Source organism: Camponotus vicinus, unplaced genomic scaffold (genome assembly GCF_025532165.1).
Source record: "Camponotus vicinus isolate PSW18456_S1 unplaced genomic scaffold, iyCamVici1.0 SCAF_2, whole genome shotgun sequence".
Classification (NCBI taxonomy): domain Eukaryota; kingdom Metazoa; phylum Arthropoda; class Insecta; order Hymenoptera; family Formicidae; genus Camponotus; species Camponotus vicinus.
Window position 1 is genome coordinate 15,858,360 of NW_028141956.1, and position 21,464 is coordinate 15,879,823.

A 21,464-nucleotide genomic window follows, 5' to 3' on the forward strand; every position below is an offset into this window, starting at 1 on the left:
TCAGATATTACATTGCTTTAATCAATGAATCGTTTATATATGTCTAAGATTATAAGTGTTCAACGAATTTTTAATAGTATATAAAAGTTACAAATTAATCTGATAATAAGTTTCGATACATCTAAAGATACAAGTTTTTAATTAAAAAAATAAAATTTTTTTATAGATTCTAAAAGAGAAAGTTACGGTCATTTCACACATTACCACAATTACTTGTTAAATTATAACTAAAAAAGTTACTATAACTTTAATTAATTATTGGATCAATCATCTACAATGTACTTTCATAAGATCGTTAAAGATACAAGCTGTTTGCGCGCGCGGTATAATTTTATTCTCATTTCAAGAAAACTATAACACAGTAGTAGATTTGCATAAGCACTTTCTAGAAAAGATACAATAACAAAATAATATATATGTACATCTCTTTTTTGAAATATTCTAATAAATATGTTCCTGTTTCATTTTAGCACTCGTATAAAATTTAAAAAATAGAATAAATAGTAAAACATATACAATTTAAAAAACCATTTCATTTATTTATATGTATATAGATATATATATATATATATATATATATATGTATGTATTATATGTATAATATCTCTTTCAGACGGTATAGAACATCTTAAAAATATCATTGTACAGGCACGCGTTTGGACACTGCAGCGCAAGCAAAGCTGCAGTTTTAAAACACTTTACTAATCGATTCTGAGTTATGATCACATCGCTGTATCTTATCTTGCTCAAGCTGAGCATATCATATGCAACTACTATCGAAACGGTACTAGAAGCAAGGTGCAACATTAAATTTTCGTAAACATTTATACAATCTAACCATTTTAAATACGACATTGTCAGTCAGAAATAATCGTAACTATTCTGTAATAAAATAAAATATTTGAAAACATTGAAAAAAATAAATTCTAGCGACTGCATATACATATATGTATATATTTATCAGTCATTTATAAAAACATATTATTGGATATTATGTTACAGTAATAAAATTTAATAAATTAAATGCTTTTTTAACCCCAATCGTATAAATTTTAAAATATCGCGTGTTTTTATAAAAAAAAAATAAAACAGTTTAACATGAAACAAAATATTGCTCACGGCAAATTGGTATGTCCATCATCACGTACGTCCAATTTAAATGGTTACGCATAACGTACCGTAAAAAAAACATGTACAAACATTTGCGGACTACATTTTCGGACAGATTTTGTTATCTTTCTTCATTCTATTTTTTGTTTGAATTTTTTTTCGAGACTGCGCATTGGACTGAAATCTCTGGTATACAACTTGCTTACGAGAAAGAACAATAGTACGTAGAGTATTAACGCATCACCGAGTCACGGCTAACGAGAAGTACGTAACATTCGTCACAAACGCGCACTGGTTTCGCTGAGTTCGGCAAGACTGTAGTATTGTCACTGCATGCATTACAGAAAATATTCCCACAATTGCGACAATGGTGCTGTAACAGAAATAATATACGTAAACATCTATTATTATATTGTTTTAATTATTAAATTTGTCTTTATCGATGAGAAAATAATTATATATTTGTTATAAAAAATCTGACATATACTGCAAATATAGTATGTTTATATATTATTTTTATACAAGTTATAAAAATAATATTCTAATAATAATCATTAGTTTATATAATTAATATCTTAACATATTCGTTTATACGAAACATATAATAAGACATATGTATATTTTGACATATTTAGTAATATTAAATAGACATAATATAGTTTTATATATTTTAATATTTTTTACTGTAGTTTCAATATGATTTAGACGCTAAATGCATTTTTATAGCATTTAAAATGTAAAAAAATAGTATTGATTATCGCTATATAAAATTAAAAATATAAAATTGACAATAGAATAGCAAAAAAATTACTTCTTTTATTTGAGAATATTAAAAATATATTAAGATATAAGAGAAATAAAAATATAAAATTATATATGTAGAAAATATTCATGTTTATAAAATATTTTTTATATATTTTTTAAATTATATAAATTATTTTTCTATATTCTTTATCTAAATTATATAAATTTATATAAATGATATAAATTATTTCCTTTATATTCTTTTCTTCATTATTTTAATTACATAAAAAAATTAAATTATATAAATATATAAATAACTAAGATTGGCTTATATAATATAAGACAATATATAAGCTAATGCTGTTTTTATTTTGGATCTTACTTGAAAAAGCAGAGCAATAATTATTGAATTTCAGATTTATTTCATAAAGTGAAGTATTTGTAAATGAAATAAAGAAATAGGACATATTATACATACACATATATTCTCTCAAAATATGTATAAATTCATACTTAAAATGTTTGCAAAGTAAATTGACAAGTACGTTATATATCTCTAATTTTGTTTTAAAATCCAATTACAAAACAATACAAACGATACTTGTGTAAGTTATTGGAAATTTCATTAAGAAGCAAAAACTGTTAAAGTCAAATTGACTGCTTGGAAATGTTACGTAATACATTTCAAATAATTTTAAATAGAACTACATTTTAGGATTTTAACCGAAATGTCCAAACCAATAATAACTTTGCGACACATGAAGCGATGAGTTTGTCTCAGTCCTATATGCTGAAAAGTAAAAAGGTTTGTAACGTAGTTCGCAGTTACGGATTACGTGTGCTCGTTGTGGGTAAAAAAAAAAAGTGCATGCCCGTACCTGAAGCTGGCACGCGGACAACGGCCGAAACTTTTTGCACTTAACGCCAGGAATACTATTGTCCGCGCGTCAACTTCAGGAAAGAGAGCGCTTAATATTTTTTTGCGATATTTCTTGCATAGGTCATTTCCATGTGAAGGTCGTTAGATTGTTGAAGCATAGACGGACACGAAACAGGATTGACTGGCAAACTGGAAAGTGACTTCAGCAGATGAGAAACAACGAGGATAATGACGAGATTGCGCATCAATTTTGTAGAAGCATTGCACTTCCTCTGAGTCATGAATACTAAAAACTAAATGCAGAGAGATACTAGTTGCAAACAAATACAGTGTGTTCTGTTTTGTCAGTACTAATTTTGTATCATTCAATTCTCTCTCAATGTTTCGAAAACGCAACTCTCATCTAAAATAAGCGTAGAGAATTTATCATCGATTCATCGCGCGTACAATTCAGATAGATTTCCAAGTCGCGATGGGAGGCAGAACGCGGCATGTTCTATCTTTGTGTTTATTTTGCACCCCCGTCTGCGCCCCGTTTCCCCATTACCGGGTGGTCTTCATTTTCGAGCCATTACCGCCCGTCCATTATAATAATGTGGTATTCGTACTAAAAGCCAAAAGAAAAATAACGGCGGAACCGAGGGGTGCGCGACTACGATTCTAAATTTTACATCTAAATTGAATCCCTTAAGTGTGAGACGGCCGAATCGTCGTTCCCTTCTTAGCGTGAGACGATGTGGGCGTGCGAAGGAGCGGTTGCCCGGTTATTACCGGAAAGTAAGAGCCCGAATAATATCGTCCCGATAACCGATTTCCTCGCGAAGTTAATTATTGAACCGTCCCATCAGCATGACTTACGACCGGGACGTAGTAGATTGGTGCCTGCAACTACGTACCGCTGTCTCAAGCACACGCCTTATCTTAACCGTGATAGATACCTACTTATAGATACTTTCCAAGACGAATAAATCAGTCTAAGATCAGATCCGAGAGATACTGTCGGGCGAATGATCAGCCATAGCGATCTATAAATTATTCCATGGAAGATGACTCACTTTGGTGCGGACGCGAAAGTCTGGTAAACCATCGAGGAGACGATCTCGCGGTCTTTGCCTTTGTAGCGCATAACATCGGGCAGACAAGCAAACTCACTTTTATGCAATCGCATGAGCAGGAAAATGAGTTTTCGTTTCTGGAGTTAAGAAGAACGCAAATGCTATTGCGCGCTCTTATTTATTTTCGCAGATGAAAAAGCGAACTAAAATCTTATTTTTCATCTCGCGATTATAGTCATTTATCAGTTTCGAGCATAATCATTCGTAATGTATTTGATTGTTAACATATTTCAAGCAAATTTTCTTATCCAAATATTTTGAAAATAAAAGAGCTGTTCTTCCGAATGTGACCCATCGATTTGAGCATCGTCCTTGTAGGAATTAAAAAAGTGATCAAAAACAAACAGACAAAAAATAATTTTGGCCACGGCAAGTGTCGTGTTAATTTTTTTTCATATGTATTAAAATTTCAATATGTATAAAAGGTCAGACCTCATCGATTTTATTGCTACTTAAATATGTTGTAGAGGAAGGTTTTCTGAGTAATTCTATGCAAGAAATAAATGGGGGGTATTGGTTTAGAAGATACAACACAAATTGAAGTTTTTATATATTTTACAAAAGATACTTATATAAATGTCAGAAACGTACGTGTATGCGCGCGCGCGCGCACACACACACACACACACACACACGAGAGGGTGCAAGGGGGTTTTCGACTCCTTCTCGCATCTTTCCCGGCGATAGGGGACGCATTGCGAAGAGTTCAATCACAATGGATATATGCTGTAAGTTGTAAAGCGAGGTCCACTTTGCCTACCGGCGGGGTGGTTGCGGGAGGGCGGCCGAAGGCCCCCCTTGCACCTCCCACGCGCGCGCGCGCGCGTGTGTGTGTGTACATATACATTTGTGATATTTTTTAATTGTATTAAATTGTATTAAATTCTATATAAATTTAAATTGTATTAAATGTATTTAGGCGAAGTCTGACCTTCTATGCACATTTACCGAAAAGTTAATTGTTACATAATTTCACATAGATTTGTAATTTTCTATGCAAAGTGAAGTGTATTCCGCATCACAAACACGGGTTGGGTTAGGTTATATCTTCTGAAAGTGGAGCCCCCCGCAGGGGGGCGGAACATACTGTACCTACGCATGTACTTCCTAAGATGAAGCACAATTTACTCTTAATGGAGGTCAAAATTAAATAAACTTTACTTCATCTTGGAAAGTACATGCGTGGACAGTGTGTTTCGCCCCCCTGCGAGGGGCTCCACTTTCAGGAGGTTAATTTGTAAAATTTTAATACATTTGAAAAAAAATTAACACGACACTTGCCGTAGCTGAAATTATTTTTTTCTGTTTGTTTTTGATCACTTTTTAAGTTCCTAGAAGGACGATGTTCAAATCGATGGGTCACATTCGGAAGAATATCCAATAAAAGAATACTACGTTAAGGTTTAAAATGATAACATCATCATAAATGATAGCATCATCATAAATATACTATAATTTATTTTAGAATAAAATAAAAAGAATATTTTAAGCACACAAAGAAAATAAATATATTTTCAAAATATTCAGATTTTTTAAATATTTAAAATATGTTCGTTAATTTCCTTCAAATTTATGCAACACGGAATATTTTTACTGCATTCTTTACGATACCATTTTATTGCCACATCTATGCACGTGACGGCGACGATGAACGGTATTCACTTATCAGCATCTGCGCACGACTCGATATTGCTTATGACAATCCAATATCGCAGTGCGACGTCGTTGCTATCTTACGTAATATAATCCCACGATATTTTCTAATAAGTATTTTTTGTTTCTATAACACATACGGCAAGCAAGTGGGGAAGAAAATTTGCTTCACGAGGAAAAACCTTAATAATTTTTGAACCAGAATATATCATATTACCTTGATTGTAGATACAAATTGCCATCCGTGTTTTACAGATTAAACTACTGATTCGAACTAATTCCATCTATTGGAAAATTTTTACATGTAGTTATCGCAGAATGTAACTTGGCTGTTGCAATTTGCTGTTACTGGGAACGAATCAAAGCGCTCAGCGATGCATAAAATATAGGTACAAGAAAAGTTTTACGCCGCTCGTTAACATCATCGCGGATTCAAAATATCCACAATCCTTGCTAACTGTGTCAAGCGCACGTATAAAGCGATTATTGGTGTAGCGCGTATATTTAGAAAACCCGGGATGAATTTAGCGTCTCACAACGTGATCAATCGAGCCGGGCGGTTATGGAAGGGAAGTTATTGTTTTGCCTGCTTTTGCATATTGCTACTACGAAGGCTTGCGGCCGGCCGGTTTTTTTTCAACAAACATGCCCGCACCCTTCGAAGGCCTTCTCTTATACAATGCGAGCCTTCTTCGTTGCGCGTTTGCCAACGGGGTTGCTTGCCCACTGGCACGATTCCACTCACACATCTGGTCGTGCCACGGGTGGCCTATTCTATATTAAACAGTATGGTAATACACCTACGGGGCGAAAAATGAGTAACAAGGATACCCGAGCACTGCCTTGTTATTATGCAATAACTTACCACCCTTTCCTGCGCCTTCCTTTCAACCCCCTTCGTCCCACCGTGCGCGCTCTATGTATTCTTCGAACCGTCGGCTACATAAAGCAAAGAGAGAATAGAGTCTAATGTATTTTATGGGACGAGCAGACGTCTCTATCACATCGTCTGAATATGCATGCGAACGATGCATATATAACGCGTAATCATGAATGTATGTCGGATGTAATAAGTGTAAAAGGATGTCCCGTAAAAGATAGCAAAAACCGCATTATTTGACAAATGCAATGTCCTACCGAACGATTAAGGCTAAACGAAGATTTTTTTTCATAGCGACAGCCAGCATAGCTGACAAAGTCATAGACACACGCAAGATTAATAGTCACGCCGTTGACAGAAACGTCAAATTGCATGCGACGATTCGATTATTTCGGAGCTTTACGGCGGCGGAGAATCAACCCGCTAATCAATGATTAGCGCAACGTCGACAAGCTCCGGTGAACCGTATTTATCGCGCACGTCCGCAAAATTTCGATAAAGTCCTGACGAGCACATAAATTCCACCACGGAATTTATCCGTATGACGAATGCACGAATACGCTCGCCGTTGGCGCGCCGCGCTTCCCTTATCGATGCACGCAACCGCAACGAACGGAACGATCAGATCTTTGCGAATACTTTAAGCGCTTATATCGTGCCGGCGCGTGATTCGCGTTCGAAAAATGTGTGAAAGCGGATCGCGAGCTTTTGCCGAGCTTGGTGGAGGATCCGTGGGGAATCGCCGCCTTTGCCGTGTAACGCGACACGTCTCGCTAATGAGCGAATTAAAAAGCGTTACGGACGCGCGGCGCGGTGCTTAACACGCTCGAGAACTTGTTTAAGCTGCTAATCCCTCAACCGACTCTTATCTATCTGCAAATTCCGGCTCTCATTACGGCCTATCGCGATTTAATAAAGGGGGAAGTTAGGTAAACGAAAGCCTTTAAGTGTAATTGCTAGCCCGAGCAACGCGCGATAGCCCGCTATCTCTAATAATACGACTGTCGTGCATCAAAGTTGTTGCGCGCGAGGAGCGATTCCGATCTCGAGATCCTGACGACCTGACGAGCGCGCAGGTCGCGCACCATCAAGATTCTTCGCCGAGGGTAGGTGTATCCCTGAGATGCCGACGGGGTCTGCCCCGTCACGGACCGATCGACCGTGGTCATTTAATGCGCGCTTCGTCTTGTCTCCCCCGTGGGCTCCGATACGGCCGGGAAATCCGCATCGGGGAAAGCAGTAATTTCCAGAACGGCGGGGATAATTGAACAATTACGTACGGTACGCCGCGCTTTCAGCCGAGCTCTCCGCGCGAATCCAGTTCCTCGAATAGATCGGGTGGGCGAAAGAGTAAGGCAGGAAGAGAAGCACAAGAGGGTGGTTAAGGTTCGCGAAGGAGCCGAAGAAACTGGGATTGGGACGGAAACTAGAGAGGAAGGAAAAAGAGAGAGAGAGAGAGAGAGGGATGAGTTACGAAGGCGTGGGAGCAATTAAAAAGTTTGATTACCTTGCGACGAGTCATGTTGAACTCACGGCTGCACCCTTTGCATTGGGTGACCAGCCGATCGTTCGCCCATGTTACCGAGCCCTCTTGCAGAGCCGACTGCTGCTGCTGTTGAGCGTTGTCAGCGGCCTCGCGCAGTTCGACCGCCGCTAATTTGGCCGTGCTCAATTGTCCCCCAAGTTCCTCCAGAGTTCGTTCCTGCTCGCTGCACATCTCCTTCAACGCGTAATACTCCTCTTGTAGCGTCAAGTATCTCTGGAACAACGGGATACCTAGTTACGATTATCCGGCGCATGTATTTACTCGTCCGTTCGTTATCGCGATTAAAGGCAGATCAATACTTGGTTACGAAATTTTGCGACGTGTAAATGTAACTTGCAAAATTATATTATTACCTAATAATTGCTATTGATTTGATGTTAATTGAAATTGATGTTTAATATATATATACATGAAAAACGCTTTCATATAATCTAAATTCTGATTTAACTATTTGTAAGGCTAGTATACATGTTTTTCTTTATATCGATTTTATAAATTATTTTTCACACTTTTTTCAGTCATTTTTTTATATGTTTTTTTCGTCCTTCAAACATCTAAATAACTTGCATTTTATTTTATAATAGCTTTGTTTGCTCTCTGATTTTTATTTTCATCTTTCAAGCTGCTCGGACGTGATATATTTTTATACTTCATACATTAAACGTGTCATTATATTTGAATGCATTCGGTGGATTTTGTATCTCAGAATCAGAATTATAATTAATTTATTTTTGTCCAATAAAGCTAAATAGTGAATATGATACATTTTAGGAATGCAAAAATAAAAAAAACCTTCTGTAATTCAATAAAATAAATTTCATTAATCTATTTCAGGACAGCAATGCGCCATCGCGGTTCTTACTGTCAGTTCTATAATTGAGAAACGAATAAATCACGATAACGTTTCGACGATTGAATTAGGTGCAGGCTTATAATCCATGCTGGCAGGTTTCGGAATAGGATTTAAATAGAAAGATCGAATCGTCGCGCGTCTCTGCAAAGCTTCCCTTTCTCTGAACTTACAAGCACGACGACGCGATAATGTAACCGTGAGATTTATTCGCCAAGGTATCCTTAAAAGGCAATACTGATCGCACGCATGTACCTCGGACACCCGTTTCAACTGATCGATCTCCTGATGTAATTGAGAGATCTTCTCCGTGTTAGAGATCGATGTTTCCTGTAAGGAGGTTCTCCATTCGCGCTCCAGTCGCAATTCCCTCTCGACCCCATTCGTCCGTGCTTCCCGTTCAGCGGCCTCAGCGCCCAGGATTCTCACCCTCTCCTCCGCCCCCGACCTGACACCATCCATCTCCTTGCACCTGATTAAGTCAAATCAATGATACTTAAACGTCGAAGATATAAAATTCTCGTCCACATCGTCAAATGTCATCTTGTTCAATTGATTCAACCATTTTTAACGCATACTTTGCTCTAAAATTATATTAAGATTTCAAATAGATCTGACAATGAGTGTAATGACGCATGATATACATCTAAAATGATCATTCTGTTCATTCAATATTAAACTATCAAATGATGTTGACAATCTCGCATAAATTCTTTATCTTTATTATGGAATTGGTTCATCTAATTTGTATGACTTACTGCTCATATTTATTTATTAATACACAAGATAATATTTCCATATTATATATTTAATTCAAAATCATTGCGTATTTATTTTGAAATTGATCAAAATCAATGCTACATCGTAAGTAAATAAAAATATATTTATCAGGAAAAAAGGTATTTATCGCATTTAAGGAACTGTATTGCGATCATAATGTAAAAATAATATAAAAATTTACAAATTAATAATTATCATAATAATTATCAAATACATAAAATGGCTTCACCCTTTTATATAAAATATGAATTTAAAAACAAAAAATATTAACATGCTTTCGTAATGTGAAAATGATGAAATATTACGAAAGTATTATTGCAAGAGTGCCAATCCAAAAATATTTACGCGTTTGGGACTAATATTACTTATATAATTGCAAGTAACATATAACATTATTCGAAGTATGAAAAAATAAAAGATAGATATATTTATTTTCATATTCTCTTAACAAATAAATATATTTAACAAAACGACAAAGTCATTTATATTTATCGATTTATTTTTTAATTTGTTGGTAATGTTATGGATATATAACTTACCTTACAAAATTATTGTATATTAATAGTTATTATCCAAAAGTCAATAAAAGAAATTTTTTTATTCGGCAATTATAAGACATTTCGTATATTAAAGAGACAAGTTAATAAAAATTCTCTCCACTTTCAAATCGTGGCATCTTATATCTAATGTACAATGATTTTAAAATAAACAGACCGCATATTTTTTTCTATTATGAATTTATTTTCGTAGCGTCGGTACACAAGCACACGCAGTGTTAGAATACGTATAATGTCCATATCTGCGCGAGGCTTATACGAATACTTAATTGTATCATTAATACATGGATATGGCACATTTAATTAATCACCACTAAATATTTTTCTTATTTTTGACAAGAAAATAGCTATTATTTCGAAAAGTGTCTTATATGAGGATGTATCAATTACAAATGTCGATAATGTGATAATTTAATTTATTCGAGGCGCCATTGTCATATATAAACATAAAATCAATAAACCAATTGAAAAAGAACACAATTCGGTAACAAGAATGGTTGCAGATCACAAATGATTAGTTCCTTAAATGCCAGTGAAACAAATGTTTTAATTTAGAAACACAAATACGATTTATATTCTTTCCTTAAATAATATGAGCACAATGATAATAAGAAACTTACTTTTGTTCTGTATTATAAATATAAAGAAATGATCGACATGAGATTCAATGACTAATAAATACTCGATAATATTAAGCTTTCGTATCGTGATAGCATTGATATATTTTATTGATATAATTATATCTCATAATGTATAAATTTATCGATTATTGCGAAAGACTTTAAAATATGTTTCGACATAATATTAACAACTATGTTTTAATACAACTATTTATATAAAGTAGCCATTTAGTGAAGGTTTGCCAATATCCCCGTGTGACGATAAGAGTTTATTTAATATCCTTCGCGCGTTTCTCTAATCTATCCTATCTAAATCTGATCGTATTCGCAACATCTAAGTAAAAAATAAATAATTTCTAGCTAGAGCAGTCCAGTTATCGGCGTGTGTGCATTATGTAATTATTGGTACGACCGTTTTTCGCTATCATATTAGAATACCGTATAGTGATAGTTTGATAGAAAAATCTTATCATAACAACTATATTTGTACGTAAATAATGCCTGCTAAAATAGTTCTGCAACATATGGAGATATCTGTAATCCTTTTTCAGAAATAGTAACACTATGCGAAAAGTTCAATGGAAAAGGATTACCAAATCCTTACATGTATCAATTCTAACACTTCCTTAAATAATACTAATAACGGCACAATATTTGATAACAGCTGATTTAGCAAAAATTTCAAAACATATAACAAATATGAGTATTAGCCCTTTTCATATTCGCCATGCTAAATTAAATATGTGTAACTATGTAATTAAAAATTACATTTTTTATACGCAAAACTTCATCAAAACGGAAGAGTTTACGGTTTTCATAAAATACAAATAAAATGACAATACATGAAATATTTTATAATGTATATGCACACATCAAAAGTAGTTTTGATGTATTATTTGGTTTTTTAATAGATTAAATGTGCAATGACTGGAAAGAACAATAAATGCATAAAATAAATAATATATATATATATATATATATATATATATATATGCACTATAATAAAAAAATAATTATTACAAGAAAAATGGGGCCAATTATTCTGCAAATGGAGCAAAACTGAGCTTTCGCCAAATTTTTGATAATATTATCTTCATTATTCCTACATATTTATTTTCTACGAGACGTGTCGCGTTGTAATATTAATACGCTATTGAATAATGCAATATTAATCCAATTAATTGCAATTATGATGCTGCGTTCATCATACCGGAAATTTCTCATTAAAAATTTACAATAACTAAATAAAAAGCTGGCTTATCAATGCGATTTTCATATTAATAAAGTTGATTAGATAAGCTACTTAGCGAAAAAAGTTAATGCTTCTATATAGAAATACAAGATAATAAGAAGCATGAAACTTTTTTCGATGTATGTAATTATTATACTGATGACATTCCCTACTTTTTAATCTCGAATAATTTAATCTGCATATAATTTCAATCGCACTTATAAATTAATTAACAATAATGAAAGACAAATAAACATACTTCTCATCCATTTTTTGGATGGTCTCAGTCATCGACAGTGTTTTAGCTTCCAGCTTTGTGATCAGTTCTGTCTTATGCTTAAGTGAGCCTTCGCACTCCTGAAATAAATACTTATTGAATACAAGCGAAAAAGATGATTATATTTGACCAAATGTCTATAAATAAATCTGGAATAATGCATATTGATTTGAAAATTTCCATGAGTTAGGCATGTAATATGAATTTATAAATAAAGTTGATGTATACATTATCTGTCTTACAATTTGCAATATCATATTTGTCACATACATAAGATTTATCACATTTTACAAGATATGATGTAACGAAATGTTTGCGAGTTTCATTAGATTTCATATGAGTTATAAATCCGTTTATCTTATGTTTATAATATTACGAATCGTGATAGACGAGTTATTTAAATTTATTAAAATTTATTTTTTGTGGAAAAATATATATATTTGATTTCTGTTTCATGTAAAAAATTATTTTAATAAGTTTTATTAAAATAATAAGATTATAAAAATAATTTACTGAATGTTGCATGATTGTTATTCTCTTTTTCTCACCTCGCTGCAAATTATATATTATTAATTATATATTATTATATTTTTCACATCTCAAGATGCTGTAATCAAGATTGTTTATTTAACACACAAACTGTAATCAATTAATGCTTCAGTAAAAATATATGTAAATATACAGTTGAAATACTATGATAGTGTAAAAACTTTTACAAAAAAATTATTGTCTTGAACGTAACAGTCTATATCGGATTAAACCGAGCTTTAATCACTCGATTTTAGAAAAGTGTAATCTGCTAAATCATTTCGTTACATCATAATAATTATGCCTGTTTTGTCTATACAATAATGTCGATAAATCTTCAAACATTGCACTAAATAAATATTAATGTATACGATAATATCCTATTAAAAACATAAGTTGGAAACTTGACAAAATAATTTTGCACAATTCTGTAGATGTACGTATATAAAATGTACGCCTCATGTGCAACACCGAATAGCCGCAATATTTGATCTCATCCTCTAATGGAATTAATATGTAAGAATAGGCTCTCTTTATTCTTTCACAACTTGCTCGATTATTGAATTATTCGTGGTTATTTCCGAGGTAGAACGACTCTGTTTCAATTTGTCATTAGATGCTTTCAATGATTGCTCGTCAAAAGAGCGTTGATGATCGATTGTCGGTCGAGCGGTCGCATTATCCGCGGATGGGCACCCTCTCGGAGAAGTGGGACTAGCCTTATTAAGAATAGATTTCGATATACCACCTGGAGTGGTAGGACTTCGTATACCTTCACCATCCTTCATCAAATGATTATATTTCTCGAGGTTGTTAAGAATCTTGCCAATCTGATTGGTCTTCGCGTGAAGACGGCTCACCATCTCGCCTTTTTGTGTTAGCTCATGTTCACACTCCTACAAGGGAAACATGTCCAGAAACGGAATTTACATACTTGGCAAAATTCTCTCGCATAGAAAAGATTCCGGCGAAATAAAAATTCTCATCATTCCCAACACATAGGAAAAAAACACCCAAATATGCAAATTTAATGCAGTGATAACTTATTTTGCATATAAGATGCAATTTAATTTATTCGCTAACAGACATGTAGCTGAAATATTAATTAATTATTGACGAAAATATTGATAAAACACGGAAAGGCATGAAAGAGATTCTGTGCTATAATTATGAAATTAGCTGTTTAAAAAAAGTGATTAAAGAATTTTATAGGCAGTATAATTATATAAATAGATATATTATATTAAAACCGTGATATAGTAAACTCGTCTGTATTATCTGTTTGCACATCGTATAAAAAAAATAATTTCATGTCAAATGAATGATTTACCAAAATAAAAAGAGATAAATTTATTGAAAAAGAAATGATTAATGTATATTATAAATATTAGTCTAGTATCTTTTCATTCATATATATATATATATATATATATATATATATATATATATATTAAATAGTTATATGAAACAATGTATACAGTCGTAAATTGTATTATTTCGATTTAATAAAGTAATTAAAATAATAAATATATATAAGTATACTATATCACGGGAATTAGAAAACTATTCAGGAATAGTTGCAAATATAAATTATACCACCTGCAGCTTTTTGTACATTTCCAAATTGATGAGTTTTATATCCTCCAATTGTCGTCTTAAAGATATTATAGTATCTTGCTTCTCATGTATATCCTTTTCTAATAACTTCATAGCTACTTCCATTTCGGATTTCATGCTAATCTGTATGAAAGAAAGACAAAAATACTAATCAATTCTTATACTTTTATTTTTCTTTACTGTGTATATTTTTATAAATCTTCTTTTATAAATTAATTTTTATAAATCTATTGAAAATTTATTGATAGTTATCACTGTAAAAAGGAACATATAGATTTTTAACAACCTGTAATTCCAATTCTTTCTCTAAATCTTGCCGAGATTTTTTTTCAGATTCTAATCTGCTTCTAAGTTCTTCTATTTCCGCAGTGGTCTCCGTTATTTTAAGAGGTACCTTTCCATTCTAAAATTAAATCAATTTTAATAACAGACTAATCTATACATAAAACGCGCAGGTTTAATATATACCTCGTTTGCATCTTTAACCTCTATACCAAGTTCCTTTTTTAATTGTCTATTTTCTTCTTGAATTGATAAAATGTTGTTCTTAGCAATAGCGAGATCTTCTTTCATAAGAGCATTCGTTGTCGTTAAAGATTCTACTTTAGCTTGGAGATTCGTTACTGTTGCGCTAAAATCGACAGAAAAATCAATTTTGAGCAAATAACACTTAGACATGTATATGCGCAACTTTTTGCTCAATATTTGCAGAAAATTAAATATTTACTTTAGATGTCGATTGAGCTCTTCGATATAATTCTTTTGATCAAGTACCGTAGTCATATTATCATTTTCGAGTTCATCGTCTGGAGATTCACCAGGTATATGATTACTGTTACGTAAATATAATGAAAAGTCGATTACGCCTTGCTGACAATCCAGGTCTTCTTCCTGTCATAATAATTACGATCGATTTTGACTTAACATTTTATCATTCCGGACAAATAGGCATACTTTTTCAGACACGTAAAGGCATGTAAAAGACGTGACATTAATCCAGACTGACCTTTACGCAAAAGTTGCAATCGATCACATTTAATCCAACTAACAAGCCCATCACTACGATTGCTTCCTCGCTCATCATCAGAGCATCTGGTTCGAAATATTCAGATAAAATATCATCTTTGTGATCTATCAGAACTTTGAGATAATCTGCTAATTTCTTTTGCATTAATGCCATACGCAGCCAAGCACGCGCCCTACCCATAGCCGTTCTGAAAATAATGATTTCAAAGTACTATCTCGAGATTAATGCTCGAGGATCGCTGATTTCTAAAATATTAGTTAATTTAAAAATACTAGTTAATTTAAAAATAAAACATTTGATTTAAATGCCGAGGATAAAAATAGTCAAAATAATAATAATAAACTTTTTTTTAAAACTTGACTTAAAAAAAGACCTAAAAGATTATTATTTGATAACATTGTTTTTTTAATAAGAAAATAAAAACATTGTATTCTACTTTGTCACTACAATCATATAAATATAAAAAATATATTATTAATTAATCATATATTTAAAATATATGGATAATATATGGATAAATTCAATCAAATAAATATGTATATAGATCACATTTTCAAAGTAGAAATATGTAGTACCTAACAGTGGGTAAATCACGAATGCTGGACGTAATATCTTGTGCTTCGGGACAATATTTCTCTACGAGCTGGAGAATATCCCACAGCTCCTTCTTGGGTCCGAGAAGACCCTGAAATCGGAGACTATTAGTACCAATATGAAAAATTTGCTCTGTTGTCCGCACGATGGTAAGCTTTACCTTCTTCGGTCGTAAACCATGCCTAAGCACATGTTCAAGAACGATGAAAAAATGTTGCAATGGCATGTGATCAGAATCGAGCATACGACCATATTTCAAGGATGTTTCGATCAGTTCCTTAACAATTAGTTTTGAAATGTTAACGAGATTACTCCTCTCGATGATCACCGGATCCCGTGCTGCAAAAACAATACGTGTCTGCTCTAACTTGTAATAATCTCAATTGATTTCCCACGTCAATATTTAGAAAAATGGCTTCAAATTCAATAGTAAGTATCCTAAATATACTTTTAATTAACTGTAATATTATTGAAATAATGTTAGAATGATTGCATAGCAATATGTGCTAATCTTTTTTGTATTTTTCGAGAATAAATAAAAATTAAATAAAGATAGTAACATGTGGAATCGTAAGCCAAGTTTGTAACAGTTTCGCTGCTGGAAAAATGCATTCTGCTTAAAGCGATGACACGAAAGCGTGAGATAGAAATAGAAATATTTTTTTTCTCCGTTGTGAGCAGGAAAAGCAATACTTATTTCGTACGCGGTATAATATGTCAACAATGAATTACATTTTGCTAAACAAAAAAAAAATTAATTGGATATCAATATATATATATATATATATATATATATATATATATATATATATATATATATATATATATATATAGAAAGAAAAAATATATATATATTTTTTTTCTTTTTTTGGAGATATCCAATTAAAATCGATGAGTGCAACATCGAGTACAGACACAAGCTGGAGACGTGCTGCAATGGCGGTGGACTTGGTGGCATAATATCGCGAAGCTCTCGTTGTTCGGGAAGCTGTTGCTGATGATGATGATGATGATGATCATGATCATGATGATAATTAATACCACTAAGAGCGAGCGGTGGTGATGGTGACCGCTGCATCGAGTCTTGTAGCGAGAACTCGACATCTTGAAGCTCCTTCAGACAGAGCCATTCGCCGTCTACCGATACTCGAAAATTGCACAGATATATCGTGTCCTGAGCACCAGCCATATCTTCCTCTAACATGACTCCGCCGTGATGTACACCACCGTGATCGCCCGGTGGCCTCAATTTCAAACTGGTCAGAGATTCCTGCCGCATAGAAGACGATTCCTCTACTGTCACTATCTCAATTCTGGAGTTCACACGATATCTTTCTATAGTTGTTCACTTGCACAGAAGAAGGCTCTTGGTTTGCATAAACTTTTTTCTTTTAGTGATAATTTTCGATTGTAGATTGGCTTGGAAACAATCTATTTATCAGAACTAGATTTTTCACGTTATTAAAACGTTATTACGAGTCATCAATAATTCATGAGCGTTGATTTATTTTTTCAATATATCTCTTTTATATATACTCTTGTATATTTAGTTAGTTTATGTGTAATATTCAAGACTCGTTCACAATATTATATAATATAAAGTATTTTCTTTTTTTCTCGTTATATCACACAGCTGATGAAAAAAATATGTCGCAATAAATGAGTCACCAATAAGTGTTGATATATTGCAATCAAGCTCTACGTTATTAACAACGAAAGATAGAAATCTGCGTCCACTGTTGCTCTTCTCTTGTCATTTTTTCAAGTGTTATCCTTTCTTAATATTATTAGTGATAAATGTATTTGTCTTGATAAGGACAGATTCTCCCTCATTGATTGCGCTGTAGATATCGAAGAAACAGCAAATAAAATCTCAACTGAAGATGCAGAACCGATGCAGAAACGATGGATTCGCACTAATGAAACTACATTGTAGTTTCACGATTATTTGCTCACAAAACAATAGATAACCAGGAATTTGTGTACTGTTAAAAATGACGTGAAAATCGTACTAGTGTCGAACGAGGAAAATTTCACGTCGGAAATAACGAGAACACCGGTGACATATAATATTGATTTTCCCGCTGACTTTGTCTCCACCTACAATAATCAATACGAATACCACTGCGCAGTATTGTGTGGTGCTGCCACCAGCTTTCTGAATTACTCTACCGATATGACAGTGGCTTTGGATTACATTAATAATGTAAACACGCTAGCAATTAGATTTATTCAATACACAAGAATTTTTATAAGCAAAAAGTGAATATAGAAAAAGAATAAATATTTTAAGCAATATTTCACGATTTTATTTCATTGTTACAAAGAAGTTTTAAATATTTTAATATAATTGTATACAACCGTGTAAAAAAATAGCACTGTAAAATGTGCATCTTAACATTGTCTTAATTAAATTATATTTTTTTATTAATTACATTATCACATTGAATCAAACCTCCCACACAGCACATTATACTAAAAGATAACGAAAAGATGTCTTTTTTAAGTTATCTTTTCGCTTTGTCGAAAAAGATGACATAAAAAAGATATAATAATATGTGGCATGTGTTTCTTCGCTTGCCGCTACGCGGCGAGCCACTCTTAACTTATCTCATATTTAATATTTATCACGAAATGTATATAAAGAATTAGTAATTAATATAAGATCTGAAACATATTTTTGCCTTTTACGAGCAGTAATGCCAGAAAGAGGATACTGCTCGCACGCATCAATCAGAGAGAGCCACATACATGTGCTACGCAGAATGATTGTATGCGTGTGAGCCGCATCCTTTTCCTGACATTACTGTTTATCAGTTTAATTTCTGACAAATTGAATTTAAAATAATTTATTTAATAATCTGGATTCCTTGTTGGGATTCAGAATATTAAACAGATTATTAGAAATTAGGCGGATAAATGGAAGAAATAGTCCATTTATTGCGTGTATTGAAGTAATCCTACTACCGAGTGTCGATAATCTATATAGAATGAATCAAGTCATCTTTTAGTCATCATACGGACAAGACTAAAAAGTCACTGAATTCGTGTCATGAGACGACTTTTAGCCATCTTTCCGTCGACTTAACGATGTCAGTAAAAGATGTCTGTGACAAAAAAATGTTCAGTTTTAGTAGTATTTTTAGACGACTTGGTGCTGTGTGGACTGGAACAAAAGCAAATGCACGTTGTTCCTATATTTTTATTGAGAATTTAGCATTATAAACAATTTAATATTTCATATCTTTCCATGTTACAAATAATTACGCACGTAATTACAGGAAAACCAGCATTAAAAATATCACTATACACGATTTAGTAATGTGTTATTGTCAGCTTGTCACATTTCAATTATTTTTTCATTTGGATTTGTTATAATCATCTAGCAGACAACTGCGCAACATCAAAAATTGGCAATGTGATATATGTATATCACTGTTCTCGTGACAATACGTTATCATTCGAGATACAACTGCAGAATCGGTCAGCACGCGAGCAGATTGATATATCTGCAAAAGCTACTATTGTTATAATTATTAATGTTAAAAAAATGTTACAAGCAAATTTGATATGAGATTAATAAAAATATTTGTGTTAAAGAATGAAATTATAAATATAATACGTATAAGTTTTTTTTTTCTGATATGACCATTGTTTATTTAATAGTTTATGAATGTTATAAATAGCTCTGTTATTTTTTACATAGTTAAAATAAATATAATTATAGATCTTATTATTGCTTATATAAAATCCAAATAATCTAGTCAAAATACTCATATTTCTAAAATTCTTGTTTTCTCTAAATTATTAAAACTTCATTTTTTAACTTCTATGGATTTGTCAAATAATAATATATATAAAAATGCATAGTATATCATATATCATATGTTTTCCATCTAACATATGTATTGTACAATTTTATAATACACGAAGAAGGAGAAATCTTTTCTGCCACTATCATTGTAATAAGATAAATTCAGTTTATAATTTGAATGACAGACATCCAATTATAATAATTATGTAGATATTCAAATGTACTTAATTATGCGGTGATTTGCAGACTCTAACTAGCACAGAACAGACCTCAATAAAGAAACACACGTGCGCGCACGGTATGTTTTCGCGCGTTTATTACGCGGGCGCCAAGCTAAGCCCGCGAGCGGGGACTTTTGAAGAACGCGCCGAATCGTGGGAGCATGCACCTAGCACCTAACGTTCTATGTACTCACGTCTCGGCAACCACCAGGCGTCCAGCTTTCTGGGTCTAGACACGACGAGATCCGGCCATTTGTCCTCCCGTATAGAATAACTCGACGGCGAACGCGAGACACTTTTGTCATTTTCATCAGATGCGAGGCTACCGGTGAGCGATTTCTCGGACGGGGATATTGGCAAACCGTCGCTACTTTCCGCGGCCATATTTACGTTTTCACTGTCGACTAGCGGCGCATGAGTTTACCGACAGTGTATATATACGTATACGCGTGCATATACACGTATATATCTCTTTGTATGAGGACCTAACCGCCGCATTCCTTTTGCCAGCATGTGGTAAGAATATTCGTCACGCTTCTCTCTGTACGCCTGTACCAGACTCCTCTTGATAATCGCCGGATAGAATCCGGAGTAATGCGATGAAATTGAAACAAACATAGCTTGACGTCATCTGCGAACGATGTTTTGCAATGATTCTTTCGCTAAACGGTCAAGAACTTGGACTTATCAAGAGATAACGCAGCATCAAAATTAGTATAGAACAGAATCTGTATCGATGTCTGTATCGACATTTTCAATGTTAAAAAAGTAAAATTGTTCACACGACGCAAAATGGATATTTAGTCAATCTTTCTTCTTCGAAAATGACAGATGTGTACGGAATTGGAAATTGATTGGCTATCGCATCGCTTTTTCCGCATGGGAAGCGTTGTGATACTTTATATGTAATGTGTCAATAAATTCCATTTCTCTTGTAACAGACCTGTCGCAAGTGTATCCAGAATTTTTATTTTTCTTGAAATATTCTTCTTAAAATATAATAAAATATAATAAATACAAAAATCTAAATATCACATATGATTTTATTTTTAAATGCACTGAAACTGAGATTTAACAATCCTCCAAAAGATTTAAACAATCTTAAAGAAACAATTTCATTAATTGATAAGTAATTAAAACTGAATTTTCTTGATAGGAAAAACATATGAATTTAATGATTTGTTTAACTACACTTCTCAGACATAAAAATTAAGAAATATATGAATTTTTTTTTAATGTATAGGTATATTTAAGAAATAATAATATTAAGAAATTAAGAAATATTTAAAAAATAATATTAAGAAATAATGTTCAAACGATATTTTAATGCTATATATATATTAAAAAATTTAAACAAAAATTTTTAACTACGTAAAATATATTAATAATTTATTCTGTGATAAATATATTTTATGATTGA

The 21,464-nt window shown here is 32.8% G+C and overlaps 1 protein-coding gene across 5 annotated transcripts; it reads right to left on the reverse strand.

The window, feature by feature from the left end:
* Window positions 1–513: 513 nt before the first annotated feature.
* Window positions 514–20,456, reverse strand: LOC145967261 (protein RUFY3). 5 transcript variants are annotated; one of them, XM_083091975.1, is made up of 12 exons: window positions 20,239–20,456; window positions 16,170–16,348; window positions 15,991–16,100; window positions 15,395–15,602; window positions 15,116–15,279; window positions 14,857–15,019; window positions 14,675–14,791; window positions 14,371–14,511; window positions 12,226–12,323; window positions 9,034–9,250; window positions 7,890–8,141; window positions 514–1,483 (listed from the first exon to the last, which is right to left on the reverse strand). In XM_083091975.1, the coding sequence occupies exons 1-12, from the start codon at window positions 20,426–20,428 to the stop codon at window positions 1,343–1,345; spliced, it is 1,980 nt and encodes a 659-aa protein (XP_082948101.1). In that variant the 5' UTR covers window positions 20,429–20,456; the 3' UTR covers window positions 514–1,342. The 5 variants fall into 5 exon arrangements, 4 of the variants coding, with proteins under 4 accessions (XP_082948101.1, XP_082948100.1, XP_082948099.1 ...); XM_083091974.1 differs by lacking the exon at window positions 20,239–20,456 and adding an exon at window positions 17,051–17,780; XM_083091973.1 differs by lacking the exon at window positions 20,239–20,456 and adding an exon at window positions 16,925–17,780.
* Window positions 20,457–21,464: the final 1,008 nt, after the last annotated feature.

What these genes read in the sequence shown, in the direction of transcription:
- LOC145967261 (XM_083091973.1), bottom strand. Translation starts at nt 17,288, where the DNA reads ATGCGGCAGGAATCTCTGACCAGTTTGAAATTGAGGCCACCGGGCGAT. An exon ending in CGTGATTTACCCACTGTTAG is followed by an intron (nt 15,603 to 15,990) that starts GTACTACATATT and finishes CATTATTTTCAG; the next exon opens with AACGGCTATGGGTAGGGCGC. An exon ending in AGTTGAAACGGGTGTCCGAG is followed by an intron (nt 8,142 to 9,033) that starts GTACATGCGTGC and finishes CCGTTGTTCCAG; the next exon opens with AGATACTTGACGCTACAAGA.